We start from the raw sequence: 19121 nt of genomic DNA, 5'->3' as shown, positions 1-19121 counted from the left end.
CAGAATCATCCAAAGCTCAAGAATCAAGAGCAGTCACACGTTGTAGAAAAAAAAAAAAAGCAGTCACATATGCAGTTGTTTAGTTATTACGAGTGATTAGTGATATTGTGAGACCACAAATTTGTTTGATTCTATAACCTTATCGTTTCGAAATAATCCACCTATAATCTAATAAGTCATAATGAATCAAATCTTTTTTTTTTTTTTTTGAGGAACAATGAATCAAATCTTGAAACAACCAAAACCATACACTAATCACAATTAATTAACAGGAAAAAGTAATCATTTTCATTAACATTAATTGTAGTACTACACTCGCCAACTAATATTTTGTCTCACTCAATTCCGACTTTCTCTTTGGCCACGTTCTACACTCTTGAAAGCCATCCCGCCATTAATTATTGTCCCCATAAATGCTAGGTTGTCATATTGACGGAATCACACGGCCCCGTTTGTGTATGAAAGCTTTTAAATTCCAATTTAAACCACATTACTTTTAGGGAGTTTGGTATGCTGTGTTGTGTTTTTGATGTAATACATATTACAATAATATGATATTAAAGTTATTTATTTATTTTATTTTTTCTAACATTATCATAATTTAAAATTACAAAATATATCACATTATCTTAATCTTATTATCTTCCTAAATAATGTAATATTGTATTGAGATTATATTAATGTAAAATTATAATAATATAATATTACGGTGTGATGTAACATTACGGCGAACCAAACGCTCGCATAAGTTTGGCTAACAAATGCTCTTAAGACCTTTGTTAAATGACTTTTTAAAGAAAATTTTGATATCACTTTTATATGAAATATAATAAGTTGTCATAAACATCAATATTTTTTCTATAATAAATTGTTTAAAAATATTTTCTAAACTATTACTTTTAGGCTATGTTTGGTTTAAGGGAAAATGAGAGAAGAGAAGAGAAGAGAATGAGCATCATATCCTTTGTTTGGTTAGAAGAGAATAGAGGAGAGAAAAGATTTCAATAAGTCCTACCAATTTTTTATTTTTAACTTTCCATCCAAATCTATAAAATTACTCTTATACCCTTACAAAGTTTTGACTTTTTATGTGAAATTGCATTATATATGTCTTTATAAATTAAAATGATAAAAGTGTAAAATACATTCAATTTCTTTCATTTCCCTTTTCTTTTCCATCCAAACACATATTTTATTTTTCTCTTCTTTTTTTTGTGTGGTAATCTAGAATTATCATTAAGAAAACTAACGGGAAAGCAAAAGATCAGGACAAAACCTGTTAAAGTACATCCCTTTGTAATCAGCCACAACAAAAGGAATCAAGTCCACAGGCGGACAAGAGTAGAAAATAAAATTTAAAGATTGACATCTGCCTAAGTTAGCTAAGCGATCAGCACACCTATTGGCTTCACGATAGATATGCTTGATGCTTAGGTGGAGAATCTGTGCAACTAGTTGCCTGCAATCGTCAAATAGTGACGAAATAATAGAATTTTCTTTTTCCTCTTTCTTTCTTTTATCTTTCCTTTTTTTTTTCCTCTAAATAAACTTAGCCCTATGTTATCTGTTAACATATATATATATATATATATGTGTGTGCGTTACTTTAAATTTCTTGGGACATTTTTTATTATTTAATATAGCAACTATTAATATATTTAAAATAATTTAATAGAGATTTGAAAATAATTAAAAAGAAACTTTATCCGCGTGAAAGACGTTTGAATATTCCGATTATAGAAATTGGGAAGCTAAAAAAATAGTAGTGGTAAAAACTTAGAGAAGAAAAAAAGAAAGTGTCACCTCAAGAGGCAACAAAAGTCCACTTAAGGATAAAAAAAAGAAGAAGATGGTGGACACAAAGGCAGCAGCAGCAGCCGCCGCCCTTACCTAACATATTATATTTGGCGGTTGCTTTTACAGTTATTATTACAATTATTTAATTGGTTCCTTCTCTTGGAAGTGAAACGTGGCGCATCACGAGGGAATATCTCTCGAGATGGGAATTGGGTCCCACCACCGCCAAATATATCTTTTTTACGCAAATATGCCGACCCGCCGGCGCTAGTGTTACTGGCTGTCCCCATCCGACACGTCACCTTGTCTGTTTGCGCCGTACTCTTTTTTATGATATACTCATATACCAATGTAAAACAAGTCTTTTTTACGGTACTATCCCATTTGTTGGTTGTTACTTGTAATTACCACTTTCTTTCTAATTCGTTGAATTTTTTTTTTTTTTAGTTTTAATTTATGACGTCAGTTTTTGATGATAACTATTTATTATCAGATTATGATACCAATTAATTTTTTAGTATAAACTATAGAAATAGATGGATTATCATCAAACCAAGACCTAAATCTTGAATTAGATAATTATTATGATGGATCATATAGGTTATAGACATGGATCAATTATTATTTTTTCGTTTGATTTTATATTTATTTTCATATTAATAATATGTTAGTTAAGTGTTAATGAAAATAAATAATTAATAAATTTTCTGATTTCTTTGTTGCTGAATTAGTAATTTTTTGATTATTAAGTTTTTTTTTTTTTGAAAGAGTTTCAACGTATAAATCATAGTTTTTTTTTTTTAAATTATTAGACCAAGAAATCAATCAATTTTTTGTTTAAGTTTGAACCCAAAATCTCTTATTCAATTATTACCATTTGAATGAATTAAAACCTACTATTTAGTTAAGGAAAATGATAGCAACTATCTTTAAGAAAAATGCTAACCAATGCTTTTAAGGTAATATTTAATATTTAATGGTCATATATTTTAAGGAAGATGAACTATAGGACTAATATAAAAATGGAATCCAACGTAATGAGTTCAAATGGGTGGTGGTTTCTATAAGGATTTTGCTAATGTGTGTCCTAAGGGCCCATAGTAATTAATTATTTTTAAAAATATTTTTTCGGGAATTGAAAAAGTATTGATTAATTTTTTTAATTTTTGAGAAAATGTTTTCAAAAAAAGACGGTTTAATGTATGTCCCTAGGTTACATATTAACCAGACTCTTCTTATAATGACCCGACGCATCCAAGTGTGTATTACACGCGTGTTAAAGTCATCTTTTTTTATGCAGTCATGCACATAGGTTTACTCTTTTAGTCTGTAGCTCATGCATATGCATGCCATGCCATATCATGAGCCGTTTAAAAGAGAGCAAATTTTTTACGTTGCTTTTCACTTGTTACCTTTTCACTTCCTTTTTTTTCTTTCTTTCTTTCTTTCTTTCTTTAGTTCTTTTTTTTATTCTATTTTTGAAAATTGCGGTTTCGGCTTTGGATTAATCATGTAGAATTGACTAACACAAAGACTTGAACCATTTAACTCTTTGTCAAGCCCATGGATATGCCTTTTTCTTTTTCTTTATTTTATTTTTAAATTAAATTATAATAATTTCATTTGGTATGTTAGGTAAAGCGTTCAAAAGGATAGGTGAGGCACTTGTCTTAAATTAGTATGTGGAAGTTGTATTTTTGCTGCCCTCTCTCTCTTCTTTTCAAGCAATAACTTGCCAGCTTCCTACTTTAATCTTCTTAAACAAGAACTTCTACTTCTACACCCTATATCAATTATGACACAGAAGAGAAAAGTTTATAATTTCTAGTATTATGTAATCCAGCTTAGACTACAGAAAGCACAATATTAATAATAATCATCAAAGGGAAATAATATTTTGTTTCGATGAAAAATCTTATGTAAAAATATTTTTTCATATTTTTCAATGTTTAGTAGCATCAGAAAAAATGAATTAAAGGAAAATTATGTTTAGTCACCATAAAAGTATGACTTATTTTTAGAAATCACTTCCCACTATTTAAAAAAAAAAAAAAACTTCATCTCCTAACAAGCTAAGTAAGGAAAATTATGAGATTGTTTTTCAACTTAATTAAAATTGCTATAAAATATTATAAAAAAAATGAGACAATTTTATAAAAAAAATATCTCATTTTCTAAAAAAATATCATTGCTGAAAGAAAGAAAAAGTAAGTTAAAGTCATATGAGATTAATGAAGCACAAACCACTTGATATAAACCATTTGGATACAATTCAAATCATGTTATATATATATATATATATATATATATATATATATATATATATATATATATATATATATATATTGGAGACGTAAAAAAAAGAAAAGAAAAAAAAAGGTGTTAAATTATTGTTAAACAGTACATGCGGGTGGTGCCTCTTTTTCCGGTAACGCTAGCTAGCTAGCTAACAAAGCTAATCATGCAGAGAATGCTTACGCGCGCGGCCCTGAACTTTAATAATAACAAATGGGCACAACAACTAACATCATGTTAGCATTAATTAATGAATGGATTAATAAATAAATTAATGGGGGGAGTTAGTAGTATGGGAAAAAGCGAAATCTTTGGGCATAGATATGGGAAGACCAAAGACCGGGGCCCACTCAAAAAAGCGGCAGCCGCGCTTCCCCACTTCCATTTCCACGTGGGCCAACTTGGTCTCCTTCTCACTTCTTCGCCGCACCTCATAATAAACGAGAACAATGTCAATCACGCACACCATCGGACGGCTATTATTTCCTACTCGAATCTCGAGGAGTGGACAGTCAAACATGGAAATTACTTCCTCTCTGTCTTTGCCTTTATTATTTTTATTTTTCAATTATATATATATATATATATATATTTTTTGCAGCAGCAGACAAAATAACAGTAACAAAAACGTAATCCCCACCCAAGCTTATTCTAGTAGACCACCATGGGAGCCAAACTTTTTAAAATCCTTTATATTCCCCCACATAGTATAATTTATTTACAAGTATATCCCTTACAAAAGATACTGCCTCAATTTTTTATTTTTTAATGCTCAAGCCGTGTAAGTTATAGTCCTCCCATAAAATACATGCCGTGTGTGTGTATATATATTTTATAAATTTGCCAAAGCTAGTAGTGTTTATTTATTTTTTTTGAGTGTCAATTTTTTATTTTTTAATGCTCAAGCCGTGTAAGTTATAGTCCTCCCATAAAAAACATGCCATGTGTGTGTATATATATTTTATAAATTTGCCAAAGCTAGTAGTGTTTTTTATTTTTTGTGAGTGTGTAAAATGTAATAGGGTAAAATGCAAAATTGACTCTTTAAGTTTCTTCATATTTCATTGCAGTTTTCTAACTTTGCTTTTATTCATTTCAGTCCTCTAACTTTCAAGTTTCTTCAATTAAAGATTTTCCATCAACTTTTGTTATATGTTGTAGTTAATTTTTTAATTATATAACTTAAAAAAATTCAATTCATGATTGAAAATATTTTTCAATTTTTTTTTTCAAAAATTTTTAACAAAAGTTAATTAGAAAGGCCTTAATTTAAAAAATTTGAAACATAGATGACCGAAATGAAATCTGAAAAAAGTTAGAGGATCAGTTTTGCATTTTAGCCAATGTAATAATATCTCTCAAATTATGACCCCTTCTTTATTATGTTATTTAGTTTTCAATTGTTTTGATCATGTGTCTACAATTTGTTACTCATAATCTTGGTCCATGTAAGGTAATAATATTCATGTGGCTTAAAAATCACAAAGTATATGATCATGTAATTTGAGAATACACACACTTATATAATATATTTTCACATCTAGAGAGAGAACGATAAATAAAATGTAAAAAGAAGTCTTCAAATTATTCTACGTATAAATGATAATGATGTAAACTTTTTTCACCTTAAGCGGGTAGTTATGTGCTTTTTAGAGTTTGAGTAATTATATACAATTTATAATGGACACACATTTAAATATAAGATTAAGGATAGTATCAATAGCAGAGTTACGACTTTCGGTTCAGAGTGGGGCAAACTTATAAGACAAAGTTGGAAACAAAATTAAACACAATATATTAGCTGACATATGTAATATATACGTATGTAAATAATCAATCATTCATCTAATAATCTCCATTCAATTTCATAATCAATTTTTAGCACTATTCTTTGTTGGAGAACACAAAATTTATTGCAACAACCCAAAGTTTAAAATTGTGAAAGAGTTAATAGATAGAGGAGGAAAAATGATTAGTGGAAGAATGGAGGTATTAGGGATTAATATCATGAGAAAATATGACATAATTTTAAAAAATAGACTTTGGAGCTAGAGTGTCATGAGAACTTTTTAATTAGGTTTGGTAGATGATTTTGGTTTGAACTTAAAAAGTACCACAATATGGAAAAAGTAAATTTCAATGGTTGTAAAAGATTAACTGTTGTGTTTTGCTCCTCCAAGGGACAAAAAGTGTCTTTTGCCAAAGTTTTATATTATCTCTTTTTTTCTTTTTCTTTGTTGCAATATATATATGTGTGTGTTTGTGTGGGGGGGGGGGGGGGGGGGCACCCAATACCCCTTACAAGACATTATTTGGGCCCCCAATTAATTTATATGTGGGCTATATCTTAATCCTACTAATAGGGCTCTCAGCTTAGTCTGGCTCGTCCTCTCTAGGCCCTAATCTGAGACCCTCTCCCTAACTCCCCTCAGTTCCCAAGTGTTTCCCTCTAACTTTGCTCTCTATCTCTCCTTCCCATAGTTTCTTCCTCCCTCTTCCAACCCCCTAACTCTCTGCCTCTTCCACCTTTTATAGCACCTAGTTAATGGGTTGATCATCATTATTTTCTTGTTACACATGTCTTCCAATGTCCATGTAAATCCCCAAGGATCCTCATGACTTTAGAGGATTCCCTCGTTACTTGCTCTAGACATCATCTAGTGCTTTGCGGCGAATTCTCCAAGGACATTATCTAGCATTCGGTCACCGACCTGAACCAACTTTGTTTTCTTGTCTAGCCACCTGGTCAGTACCTATGCCAGGCCAGACATGACCCTAGTCAAAGAGGCGCTATCGACCATTGTGTCTCGATCCAAGCATATCTCTCAGTGGGATGGTTCTAGCCCAACGATCCTAGGCTTCGATCTTGCAAGTTGTCTTGGGTCATTTAGGCCCAACCCCTGCGGATGGGCCGTTCAGGTCCCTTTAGGCCCATACCCCCACAAACAATTGTGGGCACCAAATACCCCTTACAAGATAGTACTTGGGCCCCTAATATATATATAGAAAGTAACGTCCACAACAATTTCACTACAAATCATAAGTGGCAAGTCGTTACTAGTTCTAATATGAGTCTACCATTGAAATTACTTTTTTACCTGTCAGTAACAACCTACCACCTAAAATTTATTGTGAAAATGTTATAGATGTAACATTTCTCGTATATATAACATGTGAAGAGTTAACAAATACCCTAAGAGCATTGGTTTAGGAAATTGTTTTAGAAATTTTTTGTGAGAAAAGAAGAAAGTAATTAAATTTTTTGACAATTTTTTATATTTCTTATAAAAGTAGTATTAAAACTTTTTAAAAATGATTTATTAACAAATTTTTTGAGGGTAACTAGACCTATATAACATATAATATACTTATATCTTTGTTAGGGTGAACTATTTTTGGTATTAAATCCTTTTCATTTGAATTGTTACTAAAATTGTGGGATTTACAAGATGCGAATAATTAGTTTTCATGGGGAAAATTTCCAGAAATTCAAAGGGTATGAAAGGCAATGAAATCTTAAAAAAAATAAAAAAAAATTATATATTAAAGGAGTTTTTGGGAGGCTGGGAGAAAATTGTCCCCCTTGGCTCTGCCAATGGTTAGTATGGCCTCCAAAGATTTTTTTTTTTTTTTTTGAGTAGCACACGCTCTTTGAGGAAAAACTTCAGGAACCAAAAATTGGTTTTTAGCATACAAAAGTCCTAAAAGCTAGTTAAGTTGTGAATTTCCATAAGCGTTTTGTTGGCTTTATTTTGTGCCAAATTTGTTGTAATTTCATGCATTTTTTTCTTGTATTTTATGGAATTTAATGTACTTGGGCCGAGTTCAGATTTGGTAAAGATTTGCTAAATAATTGGAACTCAAGACTGACTTGAGAGTGATTTGTGACTGGCAGCACCCGCGAGTTTGCATGTGAGGAGCACATGAGGAAATTTGGATGTCGGTTGGAGTTGGGGAACTCATGAGTGACTCGCAAGTGCCTCTAGACAACTCATATTCTAAAACCAACCGTGCATCTTTTTCCTCCTCTATAGAGATTAAGGGTTTTATAGATCATAAACACCGACCCTGAGAGTGTGAGAATTGTGCCTTTCATTTTGAGAGCCAAACACTTTAGTTTATCAACCTCTCTTTCTTCTCTCATTTCCATACCTTGAGAAGAGATTTACCTAAACACAACCTTCACACAATTTTAGTGTTGTGAGTATTATTCAACCGATGAGGCTGGGTAGTGCAATTGGGTGGTGTTGTGAGATCCAGAAAGGTACTTGAAGATAGGACTCTAAGAAATATATTGGTAGCTAGAGTTTGGAAGGCCCAGGTACATTGGGTAGCTTAGACTTAAAGGGTTTATGTATATTCATGTACTCTAACTTATTCATTAATGTATCATTTCCAACTTCAAAGGCTATAGAGATGTTTTACGTCGAATTCTTTGAGGTTATATATATAGACTGATATTGATCACTGCCGAAATATTTTGTTTCTTTATCCAAACTAAAATGGCTTCCGATATAGTATTAACTTCCATTGGAAATAACATCTGTTGGGCAGTACATCGGTAACAATCCTCCAAAGGAGCATCTTTTAGCTTTCATAACAAGGAACTTGTATTTTTTTGGGAACCCTATATGTTTTTAAATTTGATTGATATTCCATCATTTGCATGTTTTCCTTTGGACCTTTTCTTCCCCTTGTCAATATTCGTTGTTTCTTCATCACGCGCCTAAACGCTCCTTCTAGTTTTGTTGCTCACACAAATACCCTCAAGAAGAGTGAAGATGATTAAAGACATGATCACACAGATGATTTGTAATTACATTATCATGGTAGGCTGAATCAGAAATACATTTTAATGACTACACTTTATGTCAATAATTTAGGCAAGAAAAAATAAACACCATTAAATTACAAGCACTAATCACGTGGATGCAGGTTGCTTCTAGGCAATCCACATTAATATATTGTATTAATTAAGGTCTTAATGAGGTCTTCTATTGCTTTATCTTGGTCAAAAAGGTGATTATAAAGCATGATTATTACTTAACTTACATTCCCGTTCGCTCAGAAAAGTTCCCTTTATAGGGACAATGAGAATCGTTATAATTTGCTATATAAAAGGCAGTCACCATAGTAACAGTACTTTCCCTCTATTGGTACGTCTAGGTCAAACATGACAATGTTGGCAAATTAAGTGAGAATCAATTTATAATGTTGTAGGACCATGAATGCCCACAGAATTGCCTGATTCATATGAGTTCAACGATTGGAACTGATTAAAAGAAGATTAACCTAGCTAATTAAGTGAGAATAAATTTACTGGTGGTTGTAATAGTAATTAAGTTTAATTACTTCCAATCGATTTGACCCTTAGGAGCTTTCTCATTATACAACAAATCCTTTGCTTTCACACTGTAATTTAAAAGAAAAAGTTGGCAGCCAGCCAATTATATATGCTAGTTCTGTGAACAACTTGCTTATGGGCATGTCAGTATATTCGACAAACTCTCTAGAATGCTTTCCAGCCCTTTTTTGTTTTCTTTACTCTTTCAAATTAAATAAAGGTATTTATGGGTAACGCTAAAACACATTCAAGGTTTACTTATTTTTTATGATGAGGTTCATATATAAAGTGGCTCAAACGAGAGGCTTAAGGCTTTAGTCATCTTTCCCCCTTCACACACTTCATTTTATCTTCAGCCTTACTTAAACATTAAAAAGTATATAATCGTTTTTCAAATTTTTTTTTCTTTGATAGGTAGACAAGTCTTTTTTTTTTTTAAAGAAAAACAAACCAGTGTAAATAAGTTATGCCAGAGCAACAACACCTTCTGAATAAATAAATAAATTCATGCTTGATCTATGCATATAGTTGAAATAGAAATTTATGGTGTCAACTTTACTTTCAGAATTTAATCATATTAATCAATTGAAATGATTTAACAATTAAAAACATAAAGGTAAATTGAGAAAGTTAATAAAAAATATATATATGAATATAATTCCAACGTCTTGTTAAGAAGCTAGCAATAATGTTACGGCTTATGACTTCAATTTAAAAGCTATAATATCTACATATGCATATATGCAAATTAAAAAAACTACAATTATATTATTATTAATTTTTTTTTTGAGAGAACAATTATATTATTTATACGCACCCACACGCATATAACGTCCTGAATAACTAACATAATGCACATATTCATAATATTATATATAAGTATAGTATATTATGATTTGAGTCTTTTTATATTTATACATCTTTAATGCATTAATTTGCATGTAAAATATAATTGACACAAAATTAGTGTATAAACAAACATAAACTTGGCATGGAATTAAAATACATTTAAAATCTAAACACTTGAGAGAGAGGACATCAAATTATTGTATAATTAAATACTTGAAAAAAAATTAGAGTGCGATTTGAAAATAATTTAAAGTCTTATTTGAGTTTCCATTTTAATAGTGTATATGATGGGTGATTTGTTAGACACAACATACCAAAAATGGGTTTGTGGGCTCAAAATATTGCCTTAATGCTGTTTAATGAGACAAGATCTAGCACAAATATGATGAGTCGATGAATCCAGTTGGCGTGGGTTCAATTGTACATCCAGTATCAAGTACTGTCACTAAAGGCAAAACAGTTTAGGAATCGAAAATCTAACAATGGAATCATGTACGTACATCAAGTTGTTTCCATACATGTTTTCTAGAAAAACAATATTATGACGCCTTCACATGAATCACATCCAACCTAAAAAAGTGGCATCTTTTCATTTGATTACAGTAATATATTTATATATCACACAGAGAGACGCGTTACGTAAATCAAAGGATGTTTCAACATTATTTTAATATAGTAGAAGATAAGATCTAGTGTAGGATGAGAATATCAATTTTGTTATCCACTACTAAGATAAAGGAACATTGACAACAATCCACCCATCTAGTCTAGTATAAAACTATGCACCTTCGAATAAACACCAGAGAAGGAGCCGATGATTGACACTTGTCCTCACATTTCTTTACATCGAGTGCATGACTCTTCTCTTTCAATTAATAGTAGACCCCACCAACGAAATAACTTAAAAAGATTCACAGTGACACGTGACAGTAGAATAGTAGTCAAGACATTTTTTACAGTCTGGGAAAAACTTAGATAGTCAGCAAAGTTACGCTTTCCTCAAAACAAACATGAAAGAGCAAAACTCGTGTGCTGTCCGTACTGACATGGATCCCACGTACCATTTCCGTCAATAATAATAGCAACACATACAGAATGGATCAGAAATGAAATAAATTTCTAAAAATTCAAATATAATTTTATTTGAGAAATTATTAGTGTTAATTAATCCAGCAAAAGACAACACTGCCGAAAATGAGATATTACAACGGAAAAAAGAGTCCTAATAAGTAAAATTTAGAACAACAGCAAGAAACGCATCGTTTAGCTGTTGCAAAAAGGAGATCAACTACTGCCTATTCACATCGACCTCTGATAATTCTCAGTCTTACCGTATTTTTTCACTTTTTTTTTTCCTTTTTGGCTATTTTTCCCTAGCTTAGAGAAAAAGGAAAAAAAAATAATTATAATTATTAAAAAAAGGAAGCGAAAATTAAAATCCGATGACTTTCTTTCTCTTTTTTTTTTTTTTTTTCGGTGGTCGGCAAAAAAGTTAAGCAAACTCCGGTGGTGGAGGCTGGTTGAGATCGAGACCGAGGATTCCGAGTTTTTGAGGCTTCTGATCTCGGTGGTTGAGATCGACGACGGAAGAGGAGTCCGAGTCGCTCTGGACCCCACCGGAAAACGTCGCCGCCGGCTGGAAATGATCGAAATTCAGCTGACTATACGGATGACTCGGCAGCATCCCGGCGCGCACCACCGTGTCGAAGTAGATCATGTGATTTGCCGCCGTCGGCAGACCTCCGGCGAAGAATCCGGAGTGGTGGTGCTGCTGCTGAAAAGGAAACCTCACCGGAACAGATCCGAAACCCGCAGCGGCGCCACCGTAGGCATGAGCCTGAGCAATATTGAGATCCAACGGCGAGGATTCAACGAGAAGAGCCGATGGGTCTCTCGTCGGAGACTCAACCGTGCTGCTCTGACTCGGACTCTGGTTGTTACTATGACAGTTAACATTATTATTGTTATTATTATGGTTATCAATCTTGTTGTTGTTCACGTCGTTCGCATTTTCGGTAGGAAACGGAAACGGAAAGTTGGTCTTGGCTTTGGCACCACGAAACTCTCTGGCAGCCGTGTCGTAAGCACGAGCGGCTTCTTCAGCCGTGTCAAAAGTTCCAAGCCAGACACGGCTTTTCTTCCCCGGGTCTCTAATCTCAGCCGCGTATCTCCCCCATGGCCTCTTCCTCACTCCTCTAAAATGCACCTCCTTTCCGATTCCATTACCGTTACCGTTTCCCTTCACAGCTCTTTCTCTCGGCGCCATGTAATAGACAATAAAAAAAAAATGAATTCTTCTTTAATTTTTTTGAAGGAAACAACTGTTTTGTTTTGGTATGCTAATGGATTTGATGATAAGCGATGAGAATGACTAGGGCGGATTTCGCAATTGTGAAGTGGGAGACGAAGGTGGGTTTTATAGAGTAGTTATAAGAGAGAGAAATCGTCGCAGTCAACCAAGGATTTGACTGAAACGTTTTTTTATTTTTTTTTATTTTATAGTGAATGAGGGGCGGCTATAAAGCTTTAAAGAGAGCTTGATTGTAATTAAAATTTTTTTTTTATTATAAAGTTTTTGAATTACGTGGCATGTGGGTTGTCGAACCAGCAGACTCAATGGGCGTTGTATCAAAAAATTATCATCGTCGTCATCATCATGATCTAACGGCTGCAATTGTAGTGTCGTTTGCGTGCGGGGGAGAGTGGTCACTATTCTACGCGGTCTTCAAGCGCGTCTCTATCTACTCGCTAATTTAGTTAGTTCCTTTTAGTATTTAATTTTTGTTCTTGTTTTGTTCGTTGATTATGAGACTTGATTTTTCGATAAGTTGACATTTAAGTTTATTTATGAGAGGGCCTGATGGGATTTCAATGCTCACTGAATTGGACCAAAATATTCTGGTTTTTTGAACAATTTGGGTAAATGATCTACTACCAATAAAACTTCAAAATTTTCTCGCAACAATATGTACTATTTATTTGGACCATGAGTAGTCAAAAAAGAAAAAAAAAAGAAATTGGACCATGATTATATATAGGATGGTCCTTGGTCTTAAGAGTGGCCTGGCTTGAGAGAGAAGATTTCAAGATTTGGATGTGTGTCTGTGAAACAACAACCGGTTGAACAAGTTGTCGGCATATTCTGCTATCTCGCCGCGTGACTTGGGATCGTTTTTTTTTTCTTATATATATATAATTTTTTTTTTCTTTATTTATAAAAGTTTTGATTGATTGATTGATTTATTTTTTCCTAGTTTCACAAAAAAAAAATTTATTTATTTTTTCCTCATATAAGCGCTGCTGTTAAAGCTTTAGAGGTGGATTTGGTTTTGGTCTCACTTTCTCTAAATTTTCACTCTGTACGCTTGATTTATCATCGTGTCCCTTTGAACCGCTTGAGCCTTTGGACCAACCGGCATTAGGCAGCTCCTCCAATCATTTTTCGACACGTGTCCCATTGTTCTTTACGCGTGTTCATGGCAAGCGGTGAAAACTCACGCAACCTTTGGCCCCCTACGTCAGCTGCTTACACATGGGGAGTGGGTTTCTGACAGAAATATCTATAATCTACTCTCCACGCGCCTATCTTATCTCCGTGGTTTACACGTATCCAACTTTCCAAAAATTATTTAAATCTGCCCGCCACTGCATTTCTTGTTTAATTTTTCTGCAACACTTTTTTCTTTCTACTTTTTGGATTCGAATAACACGTGCTCTTTGCAATAGAGGGTATTCCACTATTTCGTATTCGCAAGAGAATTATTCAAAAAATAAAAAAAAGTGCCCGTTTGAGAATTATTTTCATTAACTTATTAGGTTTATACATTAAGTTTGATAAAAATATAGTTTGTTTATGATCTATTTTTTTTTTTGAGAAACATGTTTATGATCATGTTAAGAGCACATACATTTTACTTAATTATATGTGTGGTTTATGTCAATATCGCTAGTAATGCTGTGTTTATTTTAATAATAAAAAAATTTATGTAAAGATAATTTTTTTTTATATAATTTTTTTTAATGTTTGGTAATATAAAAAAAAAGTTCAAATTTGGTAAAAATAGGGTATAAAACTCCTGTTTTTTTTTATTCTTCATCCCATAAGAGATTACCACATCAACTTTTTACTTAAAATTCAATATATTTTATCACTTATAATAACATCTCAATGAATTCACAGTTAAGTTAAATTTTCAAGCGGGTATTAAAATTGAATGAGTGTAATTTTCCATATTTTTTAATATGTAATATGATAATGTAGCATGTTGAGATTGGAGAGGTAAAATTTGGATTTTACACATCTTTAAAAAATTCAATCTCTAAAAAAAATGGTCAAAGAAAAATAATCTTTCAACTTCTCTTATTTAACTTGGTATTAGATAGAATTGTTTGCTGCTAAAAGTTTCTAGAAAATAATTATTTATCACGTGAAGCTAAATAAAGAAAATAACTCTATTTTATGCGAGGCTAAATAAGAGAAGTCAAGAGATAGTTTTACAACTCATTTTAAGGCTACTACTAAATATAGGAAAACGAGATAGTTTTTAAAAAAATAAATTTTCAAAAAAATAAATATTTTTTAAAGAATGTTAATGTGGAAACAATTTGAGCCTAAGTTTGTTTTGGATTTACCTTTCAAAGAATCAAACTCATAATGTGCGATTCATAGTGGAAATGGTTAATTAATTTTAGTGCTAAATCAATCTTTATGCAGACATATATGTAGCCTGTCCCTTAAAAAAATGTAGACGCATGTAGCTAAATACTTTTGGATTTTGGTTTTTTGGGAAACTAGGAATTGTTGTAGATTAAATGTGGATAGATGTATCTAAAAAGGGAAAAAAAGAGAGAAAAAGATTAGTATCAGAAATGAAGTTTGAAGACAGACGTCTTGAAAAGGTACGTAGTCCCGTACTTATTATTATTATTATTATTATTATTATCTCTGATTGATCTCCTTGCAAAGGAACCGTTGAAAGAGAAATCTCTGCAGTCATTGATTTTGTTTTACCTTGATGTATGGTCCGCAATTCACCATGATGAATTAGTCATTCGAGGTGGAAAAGAGAGGAAATATACCCCATCCAAAATAATATACAATGGCAAACACTATTGTACAAAGAATTCTATTTTTTTTTAATTTTTTTTTATAATTATTTTAAAACTAACATGACTTTGGGTCATCACACTAATATTATGTGATTCTTTATATATTTGGCATGCAAAAATATTTGTATATTAATTATGATCTGTCGCATGGCTTTACAATGTGCCAATAATAATAATAATAATAATAAGCTTATTATCAAGGACCATTGGCTAAAAATCATCTCATATTTAATCAGTGTCGATTTTGAAGTGTCTGCACCAATGGTCTTGTAACGTAATGGTAGTCTTCTTCTGTTTAATAAAGAGGATTGGGGTTTGTTCCATCATACCTGTGATTTTAGAGGTTAAGAGATTTACGTGATGATTTAAAAAAGGAAGATTAAAAAGATTTAAAATTTTGGAGTGTATGCAAAAATGGATATCAATCGTATTACATTGGCTAACAAATTATACGAATTAGACCCATGCACCCTCAAAGTTTTTCATTTTCGTACAACGTACATAGAATTACACCTCATAGAATGGAAGATATTGAATTTATTACTTTTTTCTTTTAAAGAAAAAATTGTTGTAAGAAAAAAAAAGAATTTAATATTTTTCTGTACGGAAAAATTATGGCTATTGTTACCTAAAACTACCATTTATTAAGAAATAAGGACAAGAATATGCCAAAGTCAGACTATTTTCTTGCAAGGAACCACTGTGTAAAAATTAATAAGTATTTTTTATAAAAATTGCAAGAAGGAAGAAGGGTTTTTCAAAACCTAGGGGAGCCCCCCTTTGTCAATGCAAGCATTCATATCAAGTCCATTAAGAACTATTCATAAAATATTTCAAAATCACCCCTACATCCGATTATCTATTACTATTTAATTTTTTAGAAAATGGTATAGTATCCATTGTTTTTATAGAAGCAATGTACAGTCACAAAATCCTCTATTGGCGTGGGCAAAATGGTTTTTTTCTCAAGGGAAACTTTGCACCCATCTTGACCATCTACTTGGCCAGTATAGAGACAAATTCAAACCAAACATGTGAGATTAATATGAAAAGAAAAACTTTTTGGTATTTATTTATTTAGTAAATAAATTGATTTAAAACTTATTGTATAGACAAAAGCAATAGGGTTAAGGCCTAGAGAGCCCAACAAAATGAATTTGTAGAGGGTGGGCTTATGGATTGGGCTTCAATGGATTGAGCAACGCGCACAGTAGACTAAGGATAGTAAGAAAGCACAGAAAATTAAGCTGAGTGCAAAGAAAATCCTTCCTTGGCAAAGTTCGAGGAGAATAGTTCTTGAATATATTTCTTTAGACTTGGTTACAATTTTAGTTCTTGGTTGCTACAGTGTCCTCTTCTACAATTTTCCCCTCCCCCCTTGTTCTGGTGGGTTTCATACGTTATATAGCCTCTTACCGTTGATCTTGACCCTCCATTTGTTGATCACGCAGGCCACCACCTTAGTGCTTGTCCCATTAGACATTTCCCCAAATCTTTTGTGAGTTTTGGCAATCAAGACGGCACTGTTCAAAGGTCTTCTCCATATTAATGCGGTCAAAGGGTTAAGTAGGGTGCAATTAATGTGGTGGTAGCATCCATCCCTTTAGACACAATAGGCTTAACCCCCTCTATAAAGTTCTGCCCCCTACAATGTGGCCTCCTTTGATGATGTGCCAGTGACGTGGCCATGACTGGCCTCTTTGGCCTCACTGTCAAAGGGGATGGTCTCCTCGGAACTGCACTGGACTCTTCGGTCGTGAGTATGACACGTGACATGGCTATTTTATTAAATTCCTGTGCCCCATAATAGCCCCTCAAAATTCCAATTTTTTTCTCCTGTTCGAGGAGAAAAAAAAAAAAAAGGTTTTTGACCTCAGGGTGATTATCTCCACATGTTTCTTTGATTTCCCATGTGAGAGCGTAATTTATTATGTCCTGTAATTGCTCCTGACGCTTCGAAATCCGCAACGCATCATTAAATGCTCTAGGCGGCGCCTTGTCTCCCACGTATTGTGGTGAGATGAAGATCCTACGACTGAGATTTCTCCTCGAAATTTGGGGAGGGGTAACTCTCGCCCAACTCTGCCTCCTATATAAGGCACTTGGGGGATTCATTTCTCCCACTTTCCAAATTTTCGAACTTTCAAGACTTTCCAAATCTTCAAACTTTCAAGAAGCTTCTGAAGTGACCCTTGCCCTTATTTTAGTAAGTTCCCTTATTCTTAGGTTTCTTTTCTCCTCGGCCAGTCTCCTCGGCCTTTTGTCTTCTGTTTCTCTCTTCATAAACATCTCTTTCGCTTCCCCTTAGTCTGCTTAGATGGGTAGGTTGGCTCATTTAGTAGATACCCTCGCAGGTATGGAGGGGTTTAGGGCCATGTACCGCATTCCCCATAAGGTCTCCTTGTGGTATCACCCTCTAGGCGATTGACATACCCTCAGAAAGGAAGGGGAGGTTGTCATTCTCATAATCGCCTTTTTAGAGGGGGGGAATAAGGCTTCCCATAGGTAGAGTGACTAGGGATTTCCTAATCGCCCATAGACTTTGCCTTCACCAATGCGCGCTCAACTTGTTTAGAGTTTTAGGTAGTGTAGATGCTCTTAACGAGCATATGGGATTAGGCCTCACCTGGCACAATGTTGTCTGGATGCATGAGTGCCATCTGCTTACAGACTCAGGCTACTACCTTAAGTCTAGGTCTTCTGACTTTGGGCTCATCTCGTGCCTCCCTAAGTCTAATAAGGGCATGAAAGATGAATTTCTAATCGTCTCAGGTGAATGGCATGACGGTCTTCACTGCCTAACCCAGGAGGGAGCACTAAGTGGGGTACCCTAGGTTTAAGTCTTCTAACAAGGGGATTAGTTTTGTAGCTTGCTTCGTTCTTCATTCCTTTTGTGTCTTGTTTCCTTCTGATTGATGACTAGTTTTTCTAACTGTGGTTTTGCTTCTCGGCTTTTTTGCAGATAAAAGATACGTGGCCCCCAATATCAACTTCGTCAATGTTTCCGATCTCAACAAAGTACTGAGATCCGAGGTGTTTGTAAGCGATGATAGGCAACTACGAGCTGTCCACCTCATCCTCGACTTCCAACCTCTGTCTGACAAGTTTTAGGATGCAGGCAACACGATCAGAGCAGGCGATCATCGGTTGGCTTGGATTGACATCTCAATGCCCGGATTCCTAGCCCGAGAAGGCATAGTGCAAGTTGAACTGCCTTCCCACCATTCTCCCTGCGAATCAGCAGTTCTGAGAGAAGAGACAGCTTCCTCGCGATAGTCTCTTGAGGAGGAGATAGAATAGTTTTGACTTAAGGAAGCGAGGGAGGAGCAAGGGGAGCCTGTGATTCAGGTCTCAGACTCTGAAGATGAACTTGATAGATCCTCAAATGTTAGGTCCCTCGGGTTCGTTGTCACGTGCATAACCAGCAGCTTAGAAGAAAAGGAAGAAGAAGACATGCCATTGGAGAGGAAGAAAAGGGCAGGCCTCCGTGCATTCCTTGTAGGAAGGTCTAAGGAGTCGGGGCCTAGAGATGCCTCGGGCTCTGAGCTTTCTACCCTTCCTCCTCCTCCTCCTCCTCCCCCAGTTCCTTTAGTTAACCCCTTCGCACCGACGAATTTGAAGAAAAGGAAGAAAAACAAGGAGGTGGCTGAGGAAGGGGAGGTGGTTCCCCCTAAGATCTCCAAGACGGCCAAGGGCAAGGGGTGGGCTTCCTCAGTTGAGAGTAAGG

General features: G+C 34.0%; 1 protein-coding gene across 1 annotated transcript; it reads right to left on the bottom strand.

Moving 5' to 3' along the window:
- Positions 1–11401: 11401 nt before the first annotated feature.
- On the bottom strand, positions 11402–12687 carry LOC142636658 (ethylene-responsive transcription factor 11-like). The gene has a single exon (XM_075810933.1). It carries the CDS (start codon positions 12549–12551, stop codon positions 11778–11780), a length of 774 nt encoding a protein of 257 aa, XP_075667048.1. The 5' UTR covers positions 12552–12687; the 3' UTR covers positions 11402–11777.
- Between the last annotated feature and the right edge of the window lie 6434 nt (positions 12688–19121).

The sequence above is a fragment of the Castanea sativa genome, chromosome 5, assembly GCF_040712315.1.
Source record: "Castanea sativa cultivar Marrone di Chiusa Pesio chromosome 5, ASM4071231v1".
Lineage (NCBI taxonomy): Eukaryota > Viridiplantae > Streptophyta > Magnoliopsida > Fagales > Fagaceae > Castanea > Castanea sativa.
This window is presented reverse-complemented; position numbering and strand designations above follow the sequence as displayed.